The sequence below is a fragment of the Oncorhynchus kisutch genome, linkage group LG18, assembly GCF_002021735.2.
Source record: "Oncorhynchus kisutch isolate 150728-3 linkage group LG18, Okis_V2, whole genome shotgun sequence".
NCBI lineage: Eukaryota > Metazoa > Chordata > Actinopteri > Salmoniformes > Salmonidae > Oncorhynchus > Oncorhynchus kisutch.
The window spans coordinates 4,798,540-4,821,971 of record NC_034191.2 but is presented as its reverse complement, the minus strand read 5'-3'; the positions used below and the strand labels follow the sequence as shown (position 1 = coordinate 4,821,971).

Sequence of the window (23,432 nt, the reverse complement as noted above, 5' to 3'; positions counted from 1 at the left end):
GGGTGTTTGAGTAGGCTAAACTAGCTAGCTGTTCAACTATTGTCTTTCTCTCTCTTTGAGTCAACTATTTACCACATTGTATGCACTGCAGTGCTAGCTAGTTGTAGCTTATGCTTTCAGTACTAGATTCATTCTCTGATCCTTTGATTGGGTGGAAGACATGTCAGTCCATGCTACAAGAGCTCTGATAGGTTGGAGGACATCCTCAAGACGTTTCCATAATTACTGTGTAAGTCTATGGAAGGGGGTGAGAACCATGAGCCTCCTAGGTTTTGTATTGAAGTCAATGTACCCCAGAGGAGGATGGAAGCTAGCTGTCCTCCGGCTACACCATGGTGCTACAGAGTGCTGTTGAGGCTACCTTCATTACAAAACAGTGGGTTTTAATCAATTATTTGGTGACGTGAATATATTTAGTATAGTTTTATCTAAAAAGGATAACTTGAAAATGTAGAATATTTTTTATTCACTGAGGATGGTCCTCCCCTTCCTCCTTTGAATAACCTCCACTGGTGTCTGCTGACATAAGTTCTCTTTTCTTTAGAATCCAGAACCACTTCCTGAGATGACAAATAAATGTATTTTCCCCCTCCCCCTGTAGAGGCTGCATGCGCTGCAGAACTTCAACACTCTGATGGCGGTGACGGGTGGTCTGTGTCACAGCTCCATCTCTCGTCTGAAGGACACCGCCAGTCTGCTACCCCCTGACGTCACTAAGGTCAGCCTTAACCCTAACCTAGATGATGGGATCCTTAGCTGTGATAGGCCCTAACCCTAACCTGGCTGATGGGATCCTTAGCTGTGATAGGCCCTAACCCTAACCTAGCTGATGGGATCTTTAGCTGTGATAGGCCCTAACCCTAACCTAGCTGATGGGATCCTTAGCTGTGATAGGCCCTAACCCTAACCTAGCTGATGGGATCTTTAGCTGGGATAGGCCCTAACCCTAACCTAGCTGATGGGATCCTTAGCTGTGATAGGCCCTAACCCTAACCTAGCTGATGGGATCCTTAGCTGGGATAGGCCCTAACCCTAACCTAGCTGATGGGATCCTTAGCTGGGATAGGCCCTAACCCTAACCTAGCTGATGGGATCCTTAGCTGTGATAGGCCCTAACCCTAACCTAGCTGATGGGATCCTTAGCTGTGATAGGACCTTGATAACAGGCTAATATGTCCTATGTATCCACAAGCAACAGATGTTCTAGCTACCATTACGTGGTAATACATTTCTTGGTGTTCTAAACATTTTCTAAATTCAATCCTCCCAGTGGCAGTTGGTGACGTTTAAGATGAGGGAGGACTAATATATTTTTATGAGCATGGCCTTATTATTTCTATTACAGCGTATTGGATAATTGATGATTGTGTGCGTGGATGATTGTCATTCATATTCCATTCATCCAGGTCATCGGTAGGTTAAAGCTACTACATGAGCCTCCTAGGTTTTGTATTGAAGTCAATGTACCCCAGAGGAGGACGGAAACTAGCTGTCCTCCTTTATTTATTGAGGCTACTGTAGACATTGGAAAACAGTGTGTTGTAATAAAATATTTGGATGACGTGAATATATTTAGTATAATTTTTTTATCTAAAAAGGACAAACTTTTTTTCGTGTTACACTATTTTTAATATTTTATCAAATTCACTGAGGATGGTCCTCCCCATCCTCCTCTGAGGAGCCTCCACTGAAACCTTCCCCCTAAAGCACCATGGGTGTTCAGAGGAAACCGGCGACGTCCATGTAGGAAGTAATCCCATTTTTTACCTTCTCCTCTTCCTCTCCAGGCCCTGAGCGAGATGACAGAGCTGCTGTCCTCCTCCAGTAACTATAGTAACTACCGACGGGTGTACAGTGAGTGTTCAGGGTTTAAAGTGCCTATCCTGGGCGTCCACTTGAAGGACCTGATCTCCCTGAACGAGGCCCTGCCAGACTACCTGGAGGAGCAGAAGATTAATCTGGGCAAACTGCAGCATCTCTACTCTAACATCTCTGACCTGCTGTCGGTACACTCCTGCTCTCCTCCGTTTGAAGCCAACAAGGATCTGCTGCATCTACTTACCGTGAGATTTATATTGTATCTTTATTGTATCTTTATTTATCCGTTATTTTACCAGGTCAGTTGACTGAGAACAACGTTCTCATTTACAGCAACGACCTGGGGAATAGTTACAGAGGAGAGGAGGGGGGATGAATGAGACAATTGTAAACTGGGGATGATTAGGTGACCGTGATGGTTTGAGGGCCAGATTGGGGAATTTAGCTAAGGACACTGGGGTTAACACCCCTACTCTTACGATAAGTGCCATGGGATTTTTTATGACCTCAGAGAGTCAGGACACCCATTTGACGTCCCATCCGAAAGACGGCACCCTACACAGGGCAGTGTCCCCAATCACTGCCCTGGGACATTGGGATATTTGTTTAATTTGTTAAAATCTTCATTTATAACAAGGCTAGAATACCTTTTTCTCAAATGGAATTGATTTAGTTTTTATCGGTTTCTGTACAGCACTTTGAGATATCAGCTGATGTACGAAGGGCTTTATAAATACATTTATATATATATATATATATATAATAAATACATTTGATTTGGTTATAGGGCTCCATTTAGTGGTATGGATACTGTGAAAAGCTATTACTAAAGTAGATGTATTGAGAGACACAGTAGACCTCTTAAATGTATAGTCACCCCCCCCCCCCCTCCTCCCCAGCTGTCTCTGGATCTGTACTACACAGAAGATGAGATCTATGAGCTGTCCTACACCAAGGAACCCAAGAACCCTAAGACACAGGTCAGTACTGGACACCTAAAAACATTATATATCAGTGGGGCAAAAAAGTATTTAGTCAGCCACCAATTGTGCAAGTTCTCCCACTTAAAAAGATGAGAGGCCTGTAATTTTCAAATTATTTTTCACCATAATTTGCAAATAAATTCATAAAAAATCCTACAATGTGATTTTCTTTCTAATTTTGTCTGTCATAGTTGAAGAGTACCTATGATGAAAATTACAGGCCTCTCATCTTTTTAAGTGGGAGAACTTGCACAATTGGTGGCTGACTAAATACTTTTTTGCCCCACTGTATGTCCGATCTAGTTGCGAGGAAGTGAATGGGCTTGTTCCACATTGCAGCCGACAACACACGTGACTGCCAACTGACTGATCAACAAATCACCTTGTATCATAAATAACTACTCAATTATTATTTTGTAGATCAGTCAGTCACTATTTACCCACAATGCATCATGGGATTGACGCTCTCGAACACAGTCAATGATTGTACTCTTCGGGGAAAAGGGTGAAATCTCTAGTCGTGTGCCAGCCTCATCAACTTCTTCCTAGGTCATTAGACACAGGGGCTGTCGAATCAAATAAAAATGATACTCGTCATAAGCGCCGAATACAACGTGTGTAGACCTTTAGGGTGAAAGTGCTTAGAGAGACTAGTGTCACTCACTGTGCTCTCTTTCTGCCTCGCTCTCTTACTGCTGACATGCAGTTTATCAATGTTATCTGTTACCATCATCCTGCCTCCCTTCTTCCTGACCTCTGACTTTACACGCTGAGCTCACTGCATCATCCTGTGGGTGGAGGCTAGGCTACATCAAAGTTAACCACAAAAAGACTGAGCCCTTGACAAAGGCTTGTTATGTGGTAGGTGTTTTAACGTGTGCAGTCTTTCATGCCTCCTCCCTCCTTTTCTCTCTCTCCTCTCCTCTCCCTTCCCCTCCCCCCTTAGCCTGTAGCACCTGTCAAATCCCCAGTTGTAGCAGAGTGGGGGTCAGGGGTGACTCCGAGGCTGGACCCAGACACCATCTCTAAACACGTCAAACAGATGGTGGATGTGAGTATCTGTCTGTCTGCTGGTCTCTCTGTCTGTCTGCTGGTCTCTCTGTCTGTCTGTTTGTCTGTCCTCAGCGACACTCAGGCTCTTTCTAAATGTATCTCTCCTGATTTCTCACATCCTATCTCCCCACTTCTCAAAACACAATGAAGAAGAAGGTCAGAGGAGAGAGACCTGGGAGCTTCTTCTTTTCGATATGGTTGCGAAGGAGGCGAGGAGATAGGATGCAAGGAATCAAGTAGAGTTGAATTGGGATAGAACTGTGAGATGAGTTGCCTGTCTGTGTGTGAAGTCTTTTTTCATTTCCTCATTACTGTGCAGTCTAAAGCAGAACTACCCCCCTTTGCTCTACCACAACACAAAGTTAACATCATGCACTTTAGAGATGTGTAGAGATCCCAACGTTGATTCTGTCCCATCATGGTGTCTGTGAGCCCACAGTTCAGCACCATCTCCATTTTAAAGTAGTCCCATTTTCTTCTAAATTTGACGTTTTGAAAAAAAAAGAGGTGTAAAGCTATTATTGGTGATTGACGTCCCAACTTGCTGGAGTCTTAAACCAAAATCGTGTGTGTCATTTAATTGTGGCCACTAGATGGCGGTGATTTTCATTTTATGAACCAATGATGAAAAGTGAATAAAGACATCACAGTAATACTCCATTCACTACCTGTAGCTGAATAGTCAGTTTGTTTGTGTTGTTGGTCTCGGGCTAGCTTAATGCTCCTGTCGTTAGCTAGCTAGCACTCAGTCACTTACGTGGCTGCTAGCGTCGTCATGAAAAGAGGCTTGAGGGAAGCACTACAATATGACATTTTTTCTACATTGAATAAAAATATTAAACGTAACATGTAAAGTTTTGGTCCCGTGTTTCATAAGTTGAAATAAAAGATCCCAGAAATGTTCCATACTGCACAAAAAGCGTATTTCTCTCAAATGTTGTGCACAAATTTGTTTACATCCCTGTTACTGAGCATTTCTCCTTCGTCAAGATAATCCATCCGCCTGACAGGTGTGGCATATCAAGAAGCTGATTAAACAGCATGATCATTACACAGGTGCACCTTGTGCTGGGGCCACTCTAAAATGTGCAGTTTTGTCACACAACACAAGGCCACAGATGACTCAAGTCTTGAGGGAGCGTGCAATTGGCATGCTGACTGCAGGAAGGTCCACCAGAGCTGTTACCAGATAATTGAATGATCATTTCTCTACCATAAGCCGTTTGCTGATGTCAATGTTGTGAACAGACTGCCCCTTGGTGGCGGTGGGGTTATGGTAAGGGCAGGCAGGCCCATTGTCGTGCCATTCATCTACCGCCATCACCTCATGTTTCAGCATGATAATGCACGGCACCATGTCACAAGGATCTGTGCACAAAATCTAATCAAATTTATTTATATAGCCCTTCGTACATCAGCTGATATCTCAAAGTGCTGTACTGAAACCCAGCCTAAAACCCCAAACAGCAAGCAATGCAGGTGTAGAAGCAAATTCTGAATGCTGAAACTTTCCCAGTTCTTCCATGGCCTGCATACTCACCAGACATGTCACCCACTGAGCATGTTTGTGATGCTCTGGATCGACGTGTATGACAGCGTGTTCCAGTTCACACCAATATCCAGCAACTTCACACAGCCGTTGAAGAGGAGTGGGACAACATTCCACAGGCCACAATCAACAGCCTGATCAACTCTATGTGAAGGAGATGTGTCACACTGCATGAGACAAATGGAGGTCACATCAGATACTGACTGGTTTTCTGATTCACACCCCTACTTTTTTTTCTGTGACCAACAGATACATATCTGTATTCCCAGTCATGTGAAATCCATGGATTTGGGCCTAATCAGTTTATTTAAATTGACTGATTTCCTCATATGAACTGTAACTCAGTAAAATCTTTGAAATTGTTGCGTGTTGCGTTTATATTTTTTGTTCAGTGTAAGTAGAGAGAACACTCTGGAGCACTCTAGAACACTCTGGAGCACTCTGGAACACTCTGGAGCACTCTGGAACACTCTGGATCAGGCAATGTTGAAAAGTGATCTTTAGACATGTGCAGTACTTATCTTTAATGTCATTTTTTAATTGACTAAAACAAGAAGACAACAAGAAAAATTGCGTTTGAAAAGGGTCAAGTTTTTTGTTGCTGTGAGCCAACGGTAACCTAGGTAACCACATGTTGTTTTCCCCCCACAGTTCTAACTAATAGCGACCGGGACTATGTTTGAACATGGTTCAATGCACCGATATATCAGCAGCATCTTGGAGCTAAATTTGGAATCATGTATACCAGGGGGTTGAGCAAGTACTATTTGAGAAGGTTCCGGTCATACACATTTCCTAGGTGGAAAAGGGTCTGGATGGATATTGTCAGAAACAAACCCCCACCTCACAACACATGTGACCCCAAACTGTTGACACTCCAGAGAAAAAAAAGAATTGCAGTTTTAAAATGTACTTCCTACAATTCTACACATTATACCACAGAGTGAAGGTAAAAATGTAGCCGTTTTAAAGCTAATTTCCTGCAATTCCACACACTTATTTGTTGTTATACGATACTAGTTGTCAAACCTCAACCAAATTCTTAAAATAGATATACAGCGCATTCAGGAAGTATTCAGACCCCTTGACCTTTTCCACATTTTGTTATTATTATTCTAAAATGGATTAAATAAAAAAGTATTCCTCATCAGTCTACACACAATACCCCATAATGACATCACAATACCCCATAATGACATCACAATACCCCATAATGACATCACAATACCCCATAATGACATCACAATACCCCATAATGACATCACAATACCCCATGACATCACAATACCCCATAATGACATCACAATACCCCATAATGACATCACAATACCCCATAATGACATCACAATACCCCATAATGACATCACAATACCCCATAATGACATCACAATACCCCATAATGAAAAAGCAAAACCAGATTTTTAGACTTTTTAGAAAATGTATTAAAAATAAAAAAAATGAAATACCTTATTTACATAAGTATTCAGACCCTTTGCCATGAGACTCAAAATTGAGCTCAGGTGCATCCTGTTTCCATTGATCATCCTTGAGATGTTTCCACAACTTGATTGATTCAATTGATTGGACATGATTTGGAAAGGCACACACCTGTCTATATAAGGTCCCGCAGTTGACAGTGCATGGTCAGAGCAAAAACCAAGCCACGAGGTCGTAGAGCCCCGAGACAGAATTGTGTTGAGCCACAGATCTGGGGAAGGGTACCAAAACATTTCTAAAACATTGAAGGTCTCCAAGAACACAGTGGCCTCCATCATTCTGAAATGGAAGTAGTTTGGAACCACCAAGACTCCCCCTAGAGCTGGCCGCCCGGCCAAACTGAGCAATCGGAGGAGAAGGGCCTTGGTCAGGGAGGTGACCAAGAACACTCCTCAGTAAAAGGCACATGACAGCCCACTTGAAGTTTGCCAAAAGGCACCTAAAGGACTCTCAGACCTTGAGAAACAAGATTCTCTGGTCTGATGAAACCAAGATTGAACTCTTTGGCCTGAATGCCAAGCGTCACATCTGGAGGAAACCTGGCACCATCCCTACGGTGAAGCATGGTGGTGGCAGCATCATACTGTGGGGATGTTTTTCAGTGGCGGGGACTGGGAGACTAGTCAGGATCGAGGGAAAGATGAACGGAGCAAAGTACAGAGAGATCCTTGATGGAAATCTGCTCCAGAGCGCTCAGGACCTCAGACTGGGGCGAAGGTTCACCTTCCATCAGGACAACGACCCTAAGCACACAGCCAAGACAACGCAGGAGTGGCTTCAGGACAAGTCTCTGAATGTCCTTGGGTGGCCCAGCCAGAGCCCAGATTTTAACCCGATCAAACATCTCTGGAGAGACCTGAAAATAGCTGTGCAGCGACACTCCCCATCCAACCTGACAGAGCTTGAGAGGATCTGCAGATGTAACTGATGTGAAATGGCTAGCTTAGTTAGCGGTGGTGCGTGCTAATAGCGTTTCAATCGGTGACGTCACTTGCTCTGAGACCTTGAAATAGTGGTTCCCCTTGCTCTGCAAGGGCTGTGGCTTTTGTGGAGCGATGGGTAACGATGCTTCGAGGGTGGCTGTTGTCGATGTGTGCTGAGGGTCCCTGGTTCGAGCCCAGGTAGGGGCGAGGAGAAGGACGGAAGCTTTACTGTTACACAGAGAAGAATGGGAGAAACTCCCCAAATTCAGGTGTGCCAAGCTTGTAGAGTCATACCCAAGAAGACTCGAGGCTGTAATCGCTGCCAAAGGTACTTCAACAAAGTACTGAGTAAAGGGTCTGAATACTTATGTCAATGTGATATTTCCGTTTTTATTCTTATAAATTTGCTACAGTTTTTTTATTTGTTATATACTGTTTTTGCTTTGTCATTATGGGGTACTGTGTGTAGACTGATGAGGGGAAAAAACAATTGAATCCATTTTTGAATAAGGCTGCAATGTAACAAAATGTGGAAAAGGTCAAGGGGTCTGAATACTTTCTGAATGCACTGTATATCTATTATTTGTTGTTTAATTGGGATCCATGGTCCGTGTTGACCCTGTTCTGGGTCCATGGTCCGTGTTGACCCTGTTCTGGGTCCGTAATCCGCGTTGACCCTGTTCTGGGTCCGTGTTGACCCTGTTCTGGGTCTGTGTTGACCCTGTTCTGGGTCCATGGTCCGTGTTGACCCTGTTCTGGGTCCGTAATCCGCGTTGACCCTGTTCTGGGTCCGTGTTGACCCTGTTCTGGGTCTGTGTTGACCCTGGTCTGGGTCCGTGTCGACCCTGTTCTGGGTCCGTAATCCGTATTGACCCTGTTCTGGGTCCGTAATCCGTATTGACCCTGTTCTGGGTCTGGATCCAGTACGTTTATTGAGTTGAACTGTTCTAATGCTGATACAAAAAAAATAGCAAGAGAAATATACAATACGACGAACTTAGCAAACGTGGCATTTGTGGTAAGTGCATGGAGGCCATCTTAACTAAATTTTCGCTATTTGAAGAAGACAATGCTCTGATCGTTGACTGATCGCTCCCAAAAACCCATAGAAATCCCCACCTAGTTTACTACTTTAAAATGGTGGAAGCCCTCTTATGGCAACGTCCATGCAAAAAAAACATGTTATTTCCAAGTAGAGATCTCTATACATCTCTATGGTCGTACGTACCACAGAATGAACATAACGTCTGTGCTGACCTCTGCAGTCCATCATGAAGAACTACGACCTGAACCAGGATGGGTACATCTCTCTGGAGGACTTTAAGAAGATAGCAGCTAACTTCCCCTTCTCCTTCTGCAACAATGACAGTGACAGGTGAGAGAGAGTGAGAGAGAGAATGAGAGAGAGTGAGAATGAGAGAGATCCTGTGCCACAGATGGATGTGTGAACTCTCATCTTAAGAACATTCTGTCTCTAGATTTAACAATCTGTCACTCTCTCTCTCCTCCCATCCCTCCCTCCTTCTCTCCTCCCATTCCTCCCTCCTTCTCTCTCCTCCCATCCCTCCCTCTCTCCTCTCATCCCATCCCTCTCTCCTCCCATCCCATCCCTCTCTCCTCCCATCCCTCCCTCTCTCCTCCCATCCCATCCCTTCCAGAGAGGGGGAAATCAGTCATCAGCAGATCAACTCCTACTTCATGAGGGGGATGTCCGTATGTGCCAAACTAGGATACAACTTCAAGAACGTTCACAACTTCCACGAGACCACGTACAAGCGACCCACCTTCTGTGACACTTGTGGAGGCTTTGTGGGTATTGCATTGAGCTGGATGTTGTTAAAATGTGATTTGGCTGAGATTCACAAACCATCTAATCCATGCTCTGTTGTGTCCTCTCTGTTGTGTCCTCTTTGTTGTGTCCTCTCTGTCATGTCCTCTCTGTTGTCCTCTCTGTCGTGTCCTCTGTCGTGTCCTCTGTCGTGTCCTCTGTTGTGTCCTCTCTGTCGTGTCCTCTGTTGTGTCCTCTCTGCTGTGTCCTCTCTGTTGTGTCCTCCTCTGTTGTGTCCTCTCTGCTGTGTCCTCTCTGTTGTAGCTGTGGGGGGTCATCAAGCAGGGATTCCACTGTCGAGGTAAGATATCTCATCTAAGCTTCGCACAACAGCATCACTCACAATATGATGTAACTGTACCTTAGAACAGTGGTTCCCAAACCAATGGGTCGGGGTTCCTTTTCTTTTTTAAAGGAACTCAGGCTGACTTTAAACTTACTCTTGAAAGTTGTAATAGTAGAAGGTACCATTTCTAAATTGGGTAGTGTATCATCAGTTCCTCTTGTCATGTTAGTCTTTACAAACCTCAGAGAGATATTTATAACATGAAATGTCCAGGTCAACTGAAGTTTTTTTTTTAGCACAAAGATATTGTAGTGATGTTTGATTTACTTAAATATCACATGAAGACACATTAGACATGGCAAAATGCCTTTTACTCTCTTTCTCTCCCTCCCTCCCTCCCTCCCTCCCTCCCCATCAGACTGTGGGGTAAACTGTCACAGACACTGCCAGGACCTGTGTGGGATGCAGTGTGTGAAGAGAGACAGGGTGTATGCTGGGTCATGTCCCTCCACCCCTGCCTCAGCCCTCACTCCTGTCCCAGACCTCCTGACCAAGGCGAACAGCTGGAGTAAGGCACACTGTATCACATCACCCTACTGCTAGTGACTGGCTCTATCATATCACCCTACTGCTAGTGACTGGCTCTATCACATCACCCTACTGCTAGTGACTGGCTCTATCACATCACCCTACTGCTAGTGACTGGCTCTATCACATCACCCTACTGCTAGTGACTGTCTCTATCACATCACCCTACTGCTAGTGACTGTCACTCTATCACATCACCCTACTGCTAGTGACTGGCTCTATCATATCACCCTACTGCTAGTGACTGTCACTCTATCACCCTACTGCTAGTGACTGGCTCTATCACATCACCCTACTGCTAGTGACTGGCTCTATCACATCACCCTACTGCTAGTGACTGTCACTCTATCACATCACCCTACTGCTAGTGACTGGCTCTATCACATCAACCTACAGTGACTGTCACTCTATCACATCAACCTACAGTGACTATCACATCAACCTACAGTGACTGTCACATCAACCTACAGTGAGTGTCACTATAACATCAACCTACAGTGACTGTCACTCTATCAGATCAACCTATAGTGACTGTCACTATCACATCAACCTACAGTGACTGTCACTCTATCACATCAACCTACAGTGACTGACACTCTATCGCATCAACCTACAGTGACTGTCACTATATCACATCAACCTACAGTGACTGTTACTCTATCACATCAACCTACAGTGACTGTCACTCTATCACATCAACCTACAGTGACTGTCACTCTATCACATCAACCTACAGTGACTGACACTCTATCGCATCAACCCACAGTGACTGTCACTATATCACATCAACCTACAGTGACTGTTACTCTATCACATCAACCTACAGTGACTGCCACTCTATCACATCAACCTACAGTGACTGTCACATCAACCTACAGTTACTGTCACATCAATCTACAGTGACTGTCACATCAACCTACAGTGATTGTCACTATCACATCAACCTACAGTGACTGTCACTCTATCACATCAACCTACAGCGACTGTCACTCGATCACATCAACCTACAGTGACTGTCACTCTATCACATTAACCTACAGTGACTGTCACATCAACCTACAGTGACTGACACTCTATCACATCAACTTACAGTGACTGACACTCTATCACATCAACCTACAGTGACTGTCACTATCACATCAACCTACAGTGACTGTCACTCTATCACATCAACCTACAGTGACTGTCACTCTATCACATCAACCTACAGTGACTGTCACTCTATCACATCAACCTACAGTGACTGTCACTATAATCACATCAACCTACAGTGACTGTCACTCTATCACATCAACCTACAGTGACTGTCACTATATCACATCAACCTACAGTGACTGTCACTATATCACATCAACCTACGGTGACTGTCACTATCACATCAACCTACAGTGACTGTCACTCTATCACATCAACCTACAGTGACTGACACTCTATCGCATCAACCCACAGTGACTGTCACTATATCACATCAACCTACAGTGACTGTTACTCTATCACATCAACCTACAGTGACTGCCACTCTATCACATCAACCTACAGTGACTGTCACATCAACCTACAGTTACTGTCACATCAATCTACAGTGACTGTCACATCAACCTACAGTGATTGTCACTATCACATCAACCTACAGTGACTGTCACTCTATCACATCAACCTACAGCGACTGTCACTCGATCACATCAACCTACAGTGACTGTCACTCTATCACATTAACCTACAGTGACTGTCACATCAACCTACAGTGACTGACACTCTATCACATCAACTTACAGTGACTGACACTCTATCACATCAACCTACAGTGACTGTCACTATCACATCAACCTACAGTGACTGTCACTCTATCACATCAACCTACAGTGACTGTCACTCTATCACATCAACCTACAGTGACTGTCACTCTATCACATCAACCTACAGTGACTGTCACTATAATCACATCAACCTACAGTGACTGTCACTCTATCACATCAACCTACAGTGACTGTCACTATATCACATCAACCTACAGTGACTGTCACTATATCACATCAACCTACGGTGACTGTCACTATCACATCAACCTACAGTGACTGTCACTCTATCACATCAACCTACAGTGACTGTCACTATCACATCAACCTACAGTGACTGTCACGATCACATCAACCAACAGTGACTGTCACTATCACATCAACCTACTGCTACAGTGACTGGCACCATCACATCAACCTACTGCTACAGTGACTGTCACCATCACATCAACCTACTGCTACAGTGACTGTCACTAACACATCAACCTACTGCTAGTGACTGTCACTATCACATCAACCTACTGCTACAGTGACTGTCACTATCACATCAACCTACTGCTACAGTGACTGTCACTATCACATCAACCTACTGCTACAGTGACTGTCACTATCACATTAACCTACTGCTACAGTGACTGTCACTATCACATTAACCTACTGCTACAGTGACTGTCACTATCACATTAACCTACTGCTACAGTGACTATCACTATCACATCAACCTAGTGCTACAGTGACTGTCACATCAACCTACAGTGACTGTCACGATCACATCAACCTACTGCTACAGTGACTGTCACTATCACATTAACCTACTGCTACAGTGACTGTCACATCAATATACTGCTACAGTGACTGTCACTGTCACATCAATATACTGCTACAGTGACTGTCACTATCACAATAACCCACTGCTACTGTCACATCAATATACTGCTACAGTGACTGTCACTATCACATTAACCTACTGCTACAGTGACTGTCACATCAATATACTGCTACAGTGACTGTCACTATCACATTAACCTACTGCTACAGTGACTGTCACTATCACATCAACCTACTGCTACAGTGACTGTCACTATCACATCAACCTACTGCTACAGTGACTATCACATGAACCTACTGCTACAGTGACTGTCACTATCACATTAACCTACTGCTACAGTGACTATCACATTAACCTACTGCTACAGTGACTATCACATTAACCTACTGCTACAGTGACTATCACATTAACCTACTGCTACAGTGACTGACTGGTTGATTGTTATATTCCCTATAATAATAATAATGAGGTACTGTTGTGTTTATCCAAACAGGTTCGTCGGAAGACAACACCTTTGTTTTCCCCGGGGGTAACAGTAATTGGGGTAACAACCGTAATAGGAGGGACTTGGACCGGTCCCCTCTGGGTAACAGGGGTGACTCTGCGCTCTCAGACCGGTCCACCCAGACAGACCCGGGGTTGTGGATGCCTGTGAGTGTGGACAAGAAGGGAAACCAGCAAGTTCTCCCTATAGAGAGAGACAGGGTAAGACCTGTAGTCAACACCAAATCAGACACAGAACTATTTCACATGACCCTGTCTGCCTGACCCTGTCCGTCTGAAACAGCCTGTCCCCCCCCCCCCCCCCGCGCTGTGTTGTGACTCTCCACCCTCCCTCCCCCCCAGGGCTGTGTTGTGACTCTCCACCCTCCCTCCCCCCCAAGGGCTGTGTTGTTGTCCCCCCCCCAGGCTGTGTTGTGACTCTCCACCCTCCCTCCCCCCCCAGGGCTGTGTTGTCTCCCCCCCCGCCTGTGTTGTGACTCTCCACCCTCCCTCCCCCCAGGGCTGTGTTGTTACTCTCCACCCTCCCTCCCCCCCCAGGGTTGTGTTGTGACTCTCCACCCTCCCTCCCCCCCAGGGCTGTGTTGTCTCCCCCCCCAGGGCTGTGTTGTGACGCCCCTCCCTCCCCCCCCAGATCTGTGTTGTGACTCCCCTCCCTCCCCCCAGGGCTGTGTTGTGACTCCCCTCCCTCCCCCCCAGGTCTGTGTTGTGACATCCCCACCCTCCCTCCCTCCCCCCAGGGCTGTGTTGTGACATCCCCACCCTCCCTCCCCCCAGGGCTGTGTTGTGACTCCCCCCCCCAGGGCTGTGTTGTGACTCCCCTCCCTCCCCCCAGGTCTGTGTTGTGACCCTCCACCCTCCCCTCCCTCCCCCCAGGTCTGTGTTGTGACTCTCCACCCTCCCTCCCCCCCCAGGGCTGTGTTGTCTCCCCCCCCGCCTGTGTTGTGACTCTCCACCCTCCCTCCCCCCAGGGCTGTGTTGTTACTCTCCACCCTCCCTCCCCCCCCAGGGCTGTGTTGTGACTCTCCACCCTCCCTCCCCCCCAGGGCTGTGTTGTCTCCCCCCCCCAGGGCTGTGTTGTTACTCTCCACCCTCCCTCCCCCCCCAGGGCTGTGTTGTGACTCTCCACCCTCCCTCCCCCCCAGGGCTGTGTTGTCTCCCCCCCCCAGGGCTGTGTTGTGACGCCCCTCCCTCCCCCCCCAGATCTGTGTTGTGACTCCCCTCCCTCCCCCCAGGGCTGTGTTGTGACTCCCCTCCCTCCCCCCCAGGTCTGTGTTGTGACATCCCCACCCTCCCTCCCTCCCCCCAGGGCTGTGTTGTGACATCCCCACCCTCCCTCCCCCCAGGGCTGTGTTGTGACTCCCCCCCCAGGGCTGTGTTGTGACTCCCCTCCCTCCCCCCAGGTCTGTGTTGTGACCCTCCACCCTCCCCTCCCTCCCCCCAGGTCTGTGTTGTGACTCTCCACCCTCCCCTCCCTCCCCCCAGGGCTGTGTTGTGACTCCCCACCCTCCCCTCCCTCCCCCCAGGGCTGTGTTGTGACATCCCCACCCTCCCTCCCCCCCCAGGGCTGTGTTGTGACATCCCCACCCTCCCTCCCCCCAGGACTGTGTGGTGACATCCCTACCCTCCCTCCCCCCCAGGGCTGTGTTGTGACTCTCCACCCCCCCCCCCCCCCCCCCCCCCCAGGGCTGTGTTGTGACTCCCCACCCTCCCTCCCCCCAGGGCTGTGTTGTGACTCCCCCCCAGGGCTGTGTTGTGACTCACCTCCCTCCCCCCCAGGGCTGTGTTGTGACTCTCCACTCTCCTCCCCCCCCCCCCAGGGCTGTGTTGTGACTCTCCACTCCCCCCCCCCCCCAGGGCTGTGTTGTCTCCTCCCCCCAGGGCTGTGTTGTGACTCTCTACCCTCCCTCCCCCCCAGGTCTGTGTTGTGACTCTCCACCCTCCCCTCCCTCCCCCCCAGGGCTGTGTTGTGACTCTCCACTCTCCTCCCCCCCCCCCCAGGGCTGTGTTGTCTCCTCCCCCCAGGGCTGTGTTATGACTCTCTACCCTCCCTCCCCCCAGGGCTGTGTTGTGACTCTCCACCCCCCCCCAGGTCTGTGTTGTGACTCTCCACCCTCCCCTCCCTCCCCCCAGGGCTGTGTTGTGACTCCCCTCCCTCCCCCCAGGGCTGTGTTGTGACATCCCCACCCTCCCTCCCCCCCAGGGCTGTGTTGTGACATCCCCACCCTCCCTCCCCCCAGGGCTGTGTTGTGACTCCCCCCCAGGGCTGTGTTGTGACTCCCCTCCCTCCCCCCCAGGGCTGTGTTGTGACTCTCTACCCTCCCTCCCCCCCAGGTCTGTGTTGTGACTCTCCACCCTCCCCTCCCTCCCCCCCAGGGCTGTGTTGTGACTCTCCACTCTCCTCCCCCCCCCCCCCCCCAGGGCTGTGTTGTCTCCTCCCCCCAGGGCTGTGTTATGACTCTCTACCCTCCCTCCCCCCAGGGCTGTGTTGTGACTCTCCACCCTCCCCCCAGGGCTGTGTTATGACTCTCTACCCTCCCTCCCCCCAGGGCTGTGTTGTGACTCTCCACCCCCCCCCCCCCCCCCCCCCCCCCCCCCCCCCAGGGCTGTGTTGTGACTCTCCACCCTCCCTCCCTCCCCCCAGGGCTGTGTTGTGACTCTCCACTCCCCCCCCCCCCAGGGCTGTGTTGTCTTCTCCCCCCCCAGGGCTGTGTTGTGACTCTCCACCCTCCCTCCCTCCCCCCAGGGCTGTGTTGTCTCCCCCCCCCCAGGGCTGTGTTGTCTCCTCCCCCCCAGGGCTGTGTTGTGACTCTCCACTCTCCCTCCCTCCCCAGGGCTCTGTTGTGAAGCCCCAGAGATTCCTTGGCTCCTCCATGCCTGCCTCCTTCCTGCAGGAGAAGATGGAGGAACTCAACTTGATCAGAGATAAGAGCAGAGAACCCGACTGAGCTGGGACACTGGATACCCACGGACAGACAGACACACACACATACACGAACGGACACACACAGACGAACGGACGGACAGACACAGACACACACACGAACGGACGGACACACACAGACGCGAGCGCACATACGGACAGACACACAAACGGACAGACACACACAAACTCATACACACCCAGACATCAAATAAACTGGGTTTGTGTGGGCTGTGTTTGAGCCAATGGGTTTGTTTCTCAATATGCATCCTACCGTGCTCCACACTCATGCTCCAAGGGAATTCTCTTCAGGACGTTCTCCCGAGTGAATTCTCTTCAGGGCGTTCTCCCGGGTGAATTCTCTTCAGGACGTTCTCCCGAGTGAATTCTCATCAGGACGTTCTCCCGAGTGCTTTCTCTTCAGGACGTTCTCCCGAGTGAATTCTCCTCAGGACGTTCTCCCGGGTGAATTCTCTTCAGGACGTTCTCCCGAGTGAATTCTCTTCAGGACGTTCTCCCGAGTGAATTCTCTTCAGGACGTTCTCCCGGGTGAATTCTCTTCAGGACGTTCTCCCGAGTGAATTCTCCTCAGGACGTTCTCCCGAGTGCTTTCTCTTCAGGACGTTCTCCCGAGTGAATTCTCCTCAGGACGTTCTCCCGAGTGCTTTCTCTTCAGGACGTTCTCCCGAGTGAATTCTCTTCAGGACGTTCTCCCGAGTGAATTCTCCTCAGGACGTTCTCCCGAGTGCTTTCTCTTCAGGACGTTCTCCCGAGTGAATTCTCCTCAGGACGTTCTCCCGAGTGCTTTCTCTTGAGGTTGAGAGTGTGAAGAACACATAAAACTTTCCATTTGAGAAGCACTTCCCCCTGCTGTATTACCTCACACTGCACCTCCCCTTTCACTGACCCTTCTTCCAGCCAGGACAATGACGACAACAGACGAAGATATACACAAAGCTAACTTTTACTTCATAATTATCAGCTAGATATATGTGAATAGTTGTAATCTAGCTAGCCAGCTAGCTAGTTAAACAGGGGGAAAAAATGAACAGAAACTAATGTCATGCAAGGTACAGTCGATGTCAATTCTTTGTGGGTAGCTAGCTAAACATTTTTTTCCCGTGGCTAGCCAGTTAGCCCTATTGATTTACTATGGACTTAACCCATTCCTTCTTCTAGCCAGGACAATGGCAATAGAGACGAAAAACAATATATACACGAAGCAAATGTTTTACTTCATATCTATGAGCTAGCTATATGCTTGCTATTTGGGGTTTTAGGCTGGGTTTCTGTACAGAACTTTGTGACATCAGCTGATGTAAGAATGGCTTTATAAATACGTTTAATTGATTGCTATATGTTTACCGTAATAATGTAGCTAACCAGATAGAATAACAGGCAAAAAAAACGACATAAACCAATGTTATCCAAGGTAGATATAAATTCTTCGTGGGCAGCAAGCTAACAATTATTTGTGGCTCTCTGGCTAGCTAACAGTAGTAGTTAGCCAGTTAGCTCTATTGACTTTACAATGGGCTTACGACCTACGCACACTACAGTGGGTCCTGTAGGAAGCTAACCATGCCAAAACGGGCTGTATTTATTAACGTAGCAAGATAAAATATTGTAGTCAGGCAACGTATATGATTAGCTAACATTTAAATTCCCAAGTCGCATTGTATTTTCGCTTCAGCTCAAGTAATGGCCGCCATTGATTTTAATCAAATTTGTGTAATTGTGTTTGTTGTGTTTTTGTAATCATATTTCTTTGCATACTTTCTGTTGAAGCATCGAAACATCGATGCTTCAAAATATGTACGAATGGAACACGCATTCGAAAAGTACCCTCAATGCACTGTTTCGTATACTTTGATTTGGGACTCAACCTCCGACCCTCCCGTGCTACAATATGCCACGGTATAATGGATTTTGATAAACACCCATTGATGCAACCAGTTTTCCTGATCATTTTCAAGTAGAATTAATGTAAAAATTAAAAAAAAACAAAAAAATGTTTTCCTGTGACTTCTACAATCTATTTTGGTTTTTCTAAATATATACAGTTTATTCTAAATGTGATGTATAATGTATTTTTTCAATTTCTGAACATTCTTGAACGTTCTGTGGTGCTAAGCTCTTTTCTTCAACACCAGGGGTGAATCCCCAATGGCACCCTATTCCCTATATAAGGCATTAATTTGATCGCTACTAGATCCCTGGTCAAAAAGGTATTCAAATAATTTTTTTAACTCGACGGCCTAGGAACAGTGGGGTTAACTGCCTTGTTCAAGGGAAGAACGTCAATTTTTTTAACCTTTCGGTTACTGGTCCCACACTCTAACCACTAGGCTACCTGCCGCACCAAGGTAGTGCACTATATAGGCAATAGGGTGCCATAGTGGACAGGCCCGTGGAGATGGACCTCCCAAGACTGCCTTAAAATCTTATACCCGGTAAGCATGAAGGGACATGATTATAGTAATGTCAGTAGTACAATGCAACACCTCTCTGTCCCACCTTCACCAAATACACCTTATCAAAGCTTCTGCTGGGCTGCATCAGTGAAAACTACAGTAACATTTCAAACCCTGTGATGTGATGATCGTTGTTGTACTGTTGTAATTATGTTCATATTCTGGCACCTCTGCTAATCTCAGTTTAGGGTGTCAGTGTGTTTTTTATTTTAATTTTATTTTTTTAAAGGAAATTTGAGGTTGGAACTACAGGTAAATTATATGTTATTGTCAAGGCCTACTGTACTGAGTCTATACTGGGTCCCAAATGGCACTCCTATGCCCTATAGCGGACTATTACCTGGTCTGGAAGACTTGACCCTAGGCAACACAGTGACTAGGGTCTGTTTTCAATGATAGACTTACGTCACTGTCTACGTCAATGGGGGGGGGGGGGGCTTTTGACCAGAGTCCTACTGTGTTTGGCTGGTAGGTAAGTCTTGAAAACCTGACCCTAGGCAACACAGTGACTTGAGTCTGGTTTCAATTATGGATTATTTTGGCATTGAGGAACTACATCAAAGGTAGTTGTGAAGGTAGTTGTGAAGGTAGTTGATGCAAACTTGCCACTTGTGAAATGCAATGAAATGAAATTAAAAATAACCTACAAAACCTTTATCTTTGCTAGTTCTAATTTATATTTTACTCAAGAGTAGCGACTTAGTTCCACTATGCTACGTAGGTAGTGACTTAGTTCCACTATGCTACGTAGGTAGTGACATAGTTCCACTATGCTACGTAGGTAGTGACATAGTTCCACTATGCTACATAGGTAGTGACATAGTTCCACTATGCTACGTAGGTAGTGACTTAGTTCCACTATGCTACGTAGGTAGTGACTTAGTTCCACTATGCTACATAGGTAGTGACTTAGTTCCACTATGCTACGTAGGTAGTGACTTAGTTCCACTATGCTACGTAGGTAGTGACTTAGTTCCACTATGCTACATAGGTAGTGACTTAGTTCCACTATGCTACGTAGGTAGTGACTTAGTTCCACTATGCTACGTAGGTAGTGACTTAGTTCCACTATGCTACGTAGGTAGTGACTTAGTTCCACTATGCTACGTAGGTAGTGACTTAGTTCCACTATGCTACATAGGTAGTGACATAGTTCCACTATGCTACATAGGTAGTGACTTAGTTCCACTATGCTACGTAGGTAGTGACATAGTTCCACTATGCTACGTAGGTAGTGACATAGTTCCACTATGCTACGTAGGTAGTGACATAGTTCCACTATGCTACGTAGGTAGTGACTTAGTTCCACTATGCTACGTAGGTAGTGACATAGTTCCTCTGTTACGTAGTTCCTCTATGCTACGTAGGTAGTGACATAGTTCCACTATGCTACGTAGGTAGTGACATAGTTCCACTATGCTACGTAGGTAGTGACATAGTTCCACTATGCTACGTAGGTAGTGACATAGTTCCTCTGTTACGTAGTTCCTCTATGCTACGTAGGTAGTGACATAGTTCCACTATGCTACGTAGGTAGTGACATAGTTCCACTATGCTACGTAGGTAGTGACATAGTTCCACTATGCTACGTAGGTAGTGACATAGTTCCACTATGCTACGTAGGTAGTGACATAGTTCCACTATGCTACGTAGGTAGTGACATAGTTCCACTATGCTACGTAGGTAGTGACATAGTTCCTCTATGCTACGTAGGTAGTGACATAGTTCCTTTATGCTACACTACAGTTGATGTCGGAAGTTTACATACACCTTAGCCAAATACATTTAAATTCCCTGTTTTAGGTCAGTTAGGATCACCACTTTATTTTAAGAATGTGAAATGTCAGAATAATTGTAGAGAGAATTATTTATTTCAGCTTTTATTTTTTTCATCACATTCCCAGTGGGTCAGAAGTTTACATACACTCAATTAGTATTTGGTAGCATTGCCTTTAAATTGTTTAACTTGGGTCAAATGTTTTGGGTAGCCTTCCACAAGCTTCCCACAATAAGTTGGGTGAATTTTGTCCCATTCCTCCTGACAGAGCTGGTGTAACTGATTCAGGTTTGTAGGCCTCCTTGCTTGCACACGCTTTTTAAGTTCTGCCCACAAATTATCTATAGGATTGAGGTCAGGGCTTTGTGATGGTCACTCCAATACCTTGACTTTGTTGTCCTTAAGCCATTTTGACACAACTTTGGAAGTATGCTTGGGGTCATTGTCCATTTGGAAGACCCATTTGCAACCAAGCTTTAACTTCCTGACTGATGTCTTGAGATGTTGCTTCATTATATCCACATAACTTTCCTACCTCATGAAGCCATCTATTTTGTGAAGTGCACCAGTCCCTCCTGTAGCAAAGCACCCCCACAACATGATGCTGCCACCCCCATGCTTCACGGTTGGGATGATGTTCTTCAGCTTGCAATCCTCCCCATTTCCCTCCCAAACATAACGATGGTCATTATGGCCAAACAGTTCTATTTTTGGTTCATCAAACCAGAGGACATTTCTCCAAAAAGTATGATCTTTGTCCCCATGTGCAGTTGCAAACCGTAGTCTGGCTTTTTTATGGAGATTTTAGAGCAGTGGCTTCTTCCTTGCTGATCGCCCTTTCAGGTTATGTCGATATAGGACTCGTTTTACTGTGGATATAGATACTTTTGTACCTGTTTCCTCCAGCATCTTCACAAGGTCCTCTGCTGTTGTTCTGGGATTGATTTGCACTTTTCGCACCAAAGTACTTTCATCTCTAGGAGACAGAACCCGTCTCCTTCCTGAGCGGTACGACGGCTGTGTGGTCCCATGGTGTGTATACTTGCGTAATATTGTTTGTACAGATGAGCATGGTACCTTCAGGCGTTGGACCAGACTTGTGGAGGTCGACAATTTATATTCTGAGATCTTGGCTGATTTCTTTTGATTTTCCCATGATGTCAAGCAAAGAGGCACTGAGTTTGAAGGTAGGTCTTGAAATACATCCACAGGTACACCTCCAATTGACTCAAATGATGTCAATTAGCCTATCAGGAGCTCCTAAAGCCATGACATCATCTTCTGGAAAATTCCAAGTTGTTTAAAGGCACAGTCAACTTAGTGTATGTAAACTTCTGACCCACTGGAATTGTGATACAGTGAATTATATGTGAAATAATATGTCTGTAAACAATTGTTGGAAAAAGTTCCACTATGCTACATAGGTAGTGACATAGTTCCTCTATGCTACGTAGGTAGTGACATAGTTCCTCTATGCTACGTAGGTAGTGACATAGGTCTTCTATGACTAAAGAGTCCACCATTGAAACCAAACCCTGGTCACGGTGTTACCTAGGCTCAGGTTTTCAAGACTATCTACTAGCCATACAAAGTAGGGGGCTCTGGTCAAAATAATAATAACAATATATGCCATTTAACGGACATTTTTATTTATTTATACCCAAAGCGACTCAGTCATGTGTGCATACATTTTACATATGGGTGGACCCGGGAATGAAACTCATTACCCTGGTATTACATGTCTCTACCGACTAAGCTACAAAGGACCTGTTATGGAGTAGGAATATTCTAGACATATCCTATGGAATAGGGAAGCATTTGGGAGGCACAGTACCAGCCGAGGTGAGATTACAACGGCTGGATACCCAAGACTGTCTATGTTTTATTATGATTACTATTAAAGAATCTTGGTTGTTTTATGAAACATTATACGAGTGATTCGTGATCCGTTTATTAATTATGTTGAAATACTGATTTACAAATAATATATAAAACTACTTCATAGTTTATGAATGAATAATTTGAATGTGTTATGTTACCACTTACCAGACAGAGACACCGTATATAAACATGTGAATGTGAAACTAAATCGTTTAAACTTCAGGAATGAAACAGACATCGTATAGGGTTCATTCATCTGTTGTATTATTATCATATTATTGTTGTTGTCCAAATAAAAACACATTCTGACAGGATTCAACACAAAGTCAAACATTTTAACATTAAACATTTTTTACAACAATAAAAAAAAGGGTTGTTGCAATAAACAAAACAAACTGAGTGGCCAAACTAGTGGACTAACTAGTGGACTAACTAGTGGACTAACTAGTGGACTAACTAGTGGACTAACTAGTGGACTAACTAGTGGACTAACTAGTGGACTAACATTCTGCTGTTAGTGGACTAACCAGTGGACTAACTAGTGGACTAACTAGTGGACTAACTAGTGGACTAACTAGTGGACTAACATTCTGCTGTTAGTGGACTAACTAGTGGACTAACTAGTGGACTAACTAGTGGACTAACTAGTGGACTAACTAGTGGACTAACATTCTGCTGTTAGTGGACTAACCAGTGGACTAACTAGTGGACTAACTAGTGGACTAA

General features: G+C 46.0%; 1 protein-coding gene across 1 annotated transcript in view; it reads left to right on the top strand.

The window, feature by feature from the left end:
- The window catches only part of rasgrp4 (RAS guanyl releasing protein 4), a 50,672-nt gene extending 30,969 nt beyond the window's left edge, over positions 1-19,703 (top strand). The window contains exons 9-18 of the mRNA XM_031795343.1: positions 602-718; positions 1,788-2,063; positions 2,718-2,798; positions 3,748-3,852; positions 9,089-9,198; positions 9,482-9,632; positions 9,916-9,952; positions 10,356-10,505; positions 13,644-13,855; positions 16,486-19,703. Coding sequence (XP_031651203.1) covers positions 602-718; positions 1,788-2,063; positions 2,718-2,798; positions 3,748-3,852; positions 9,089-9,198; positions 9,482-9,632; positions 9,916-9,952; positions 10,356-10,505; positions 13,644-13,855; positions 16,486-16,599 — 1,353 coding nt within the window. The 3' untranslated portion in view covers positions 16,600-19,703. The remainder of the gene's footprint in view (positions 1-601; positions 719-1,787; positions 2,064-2,717; positions 2,799-3,747; positions 3,853-9,088; positions 9,199-9,481; positions 9,633-9,915; positions 9,953-10,355; positions 10,506-13,643; positions 13,856-16,485) is intronic.
- Positions 19,704-23,432: the final 3,729 nt, after the last annotated feature.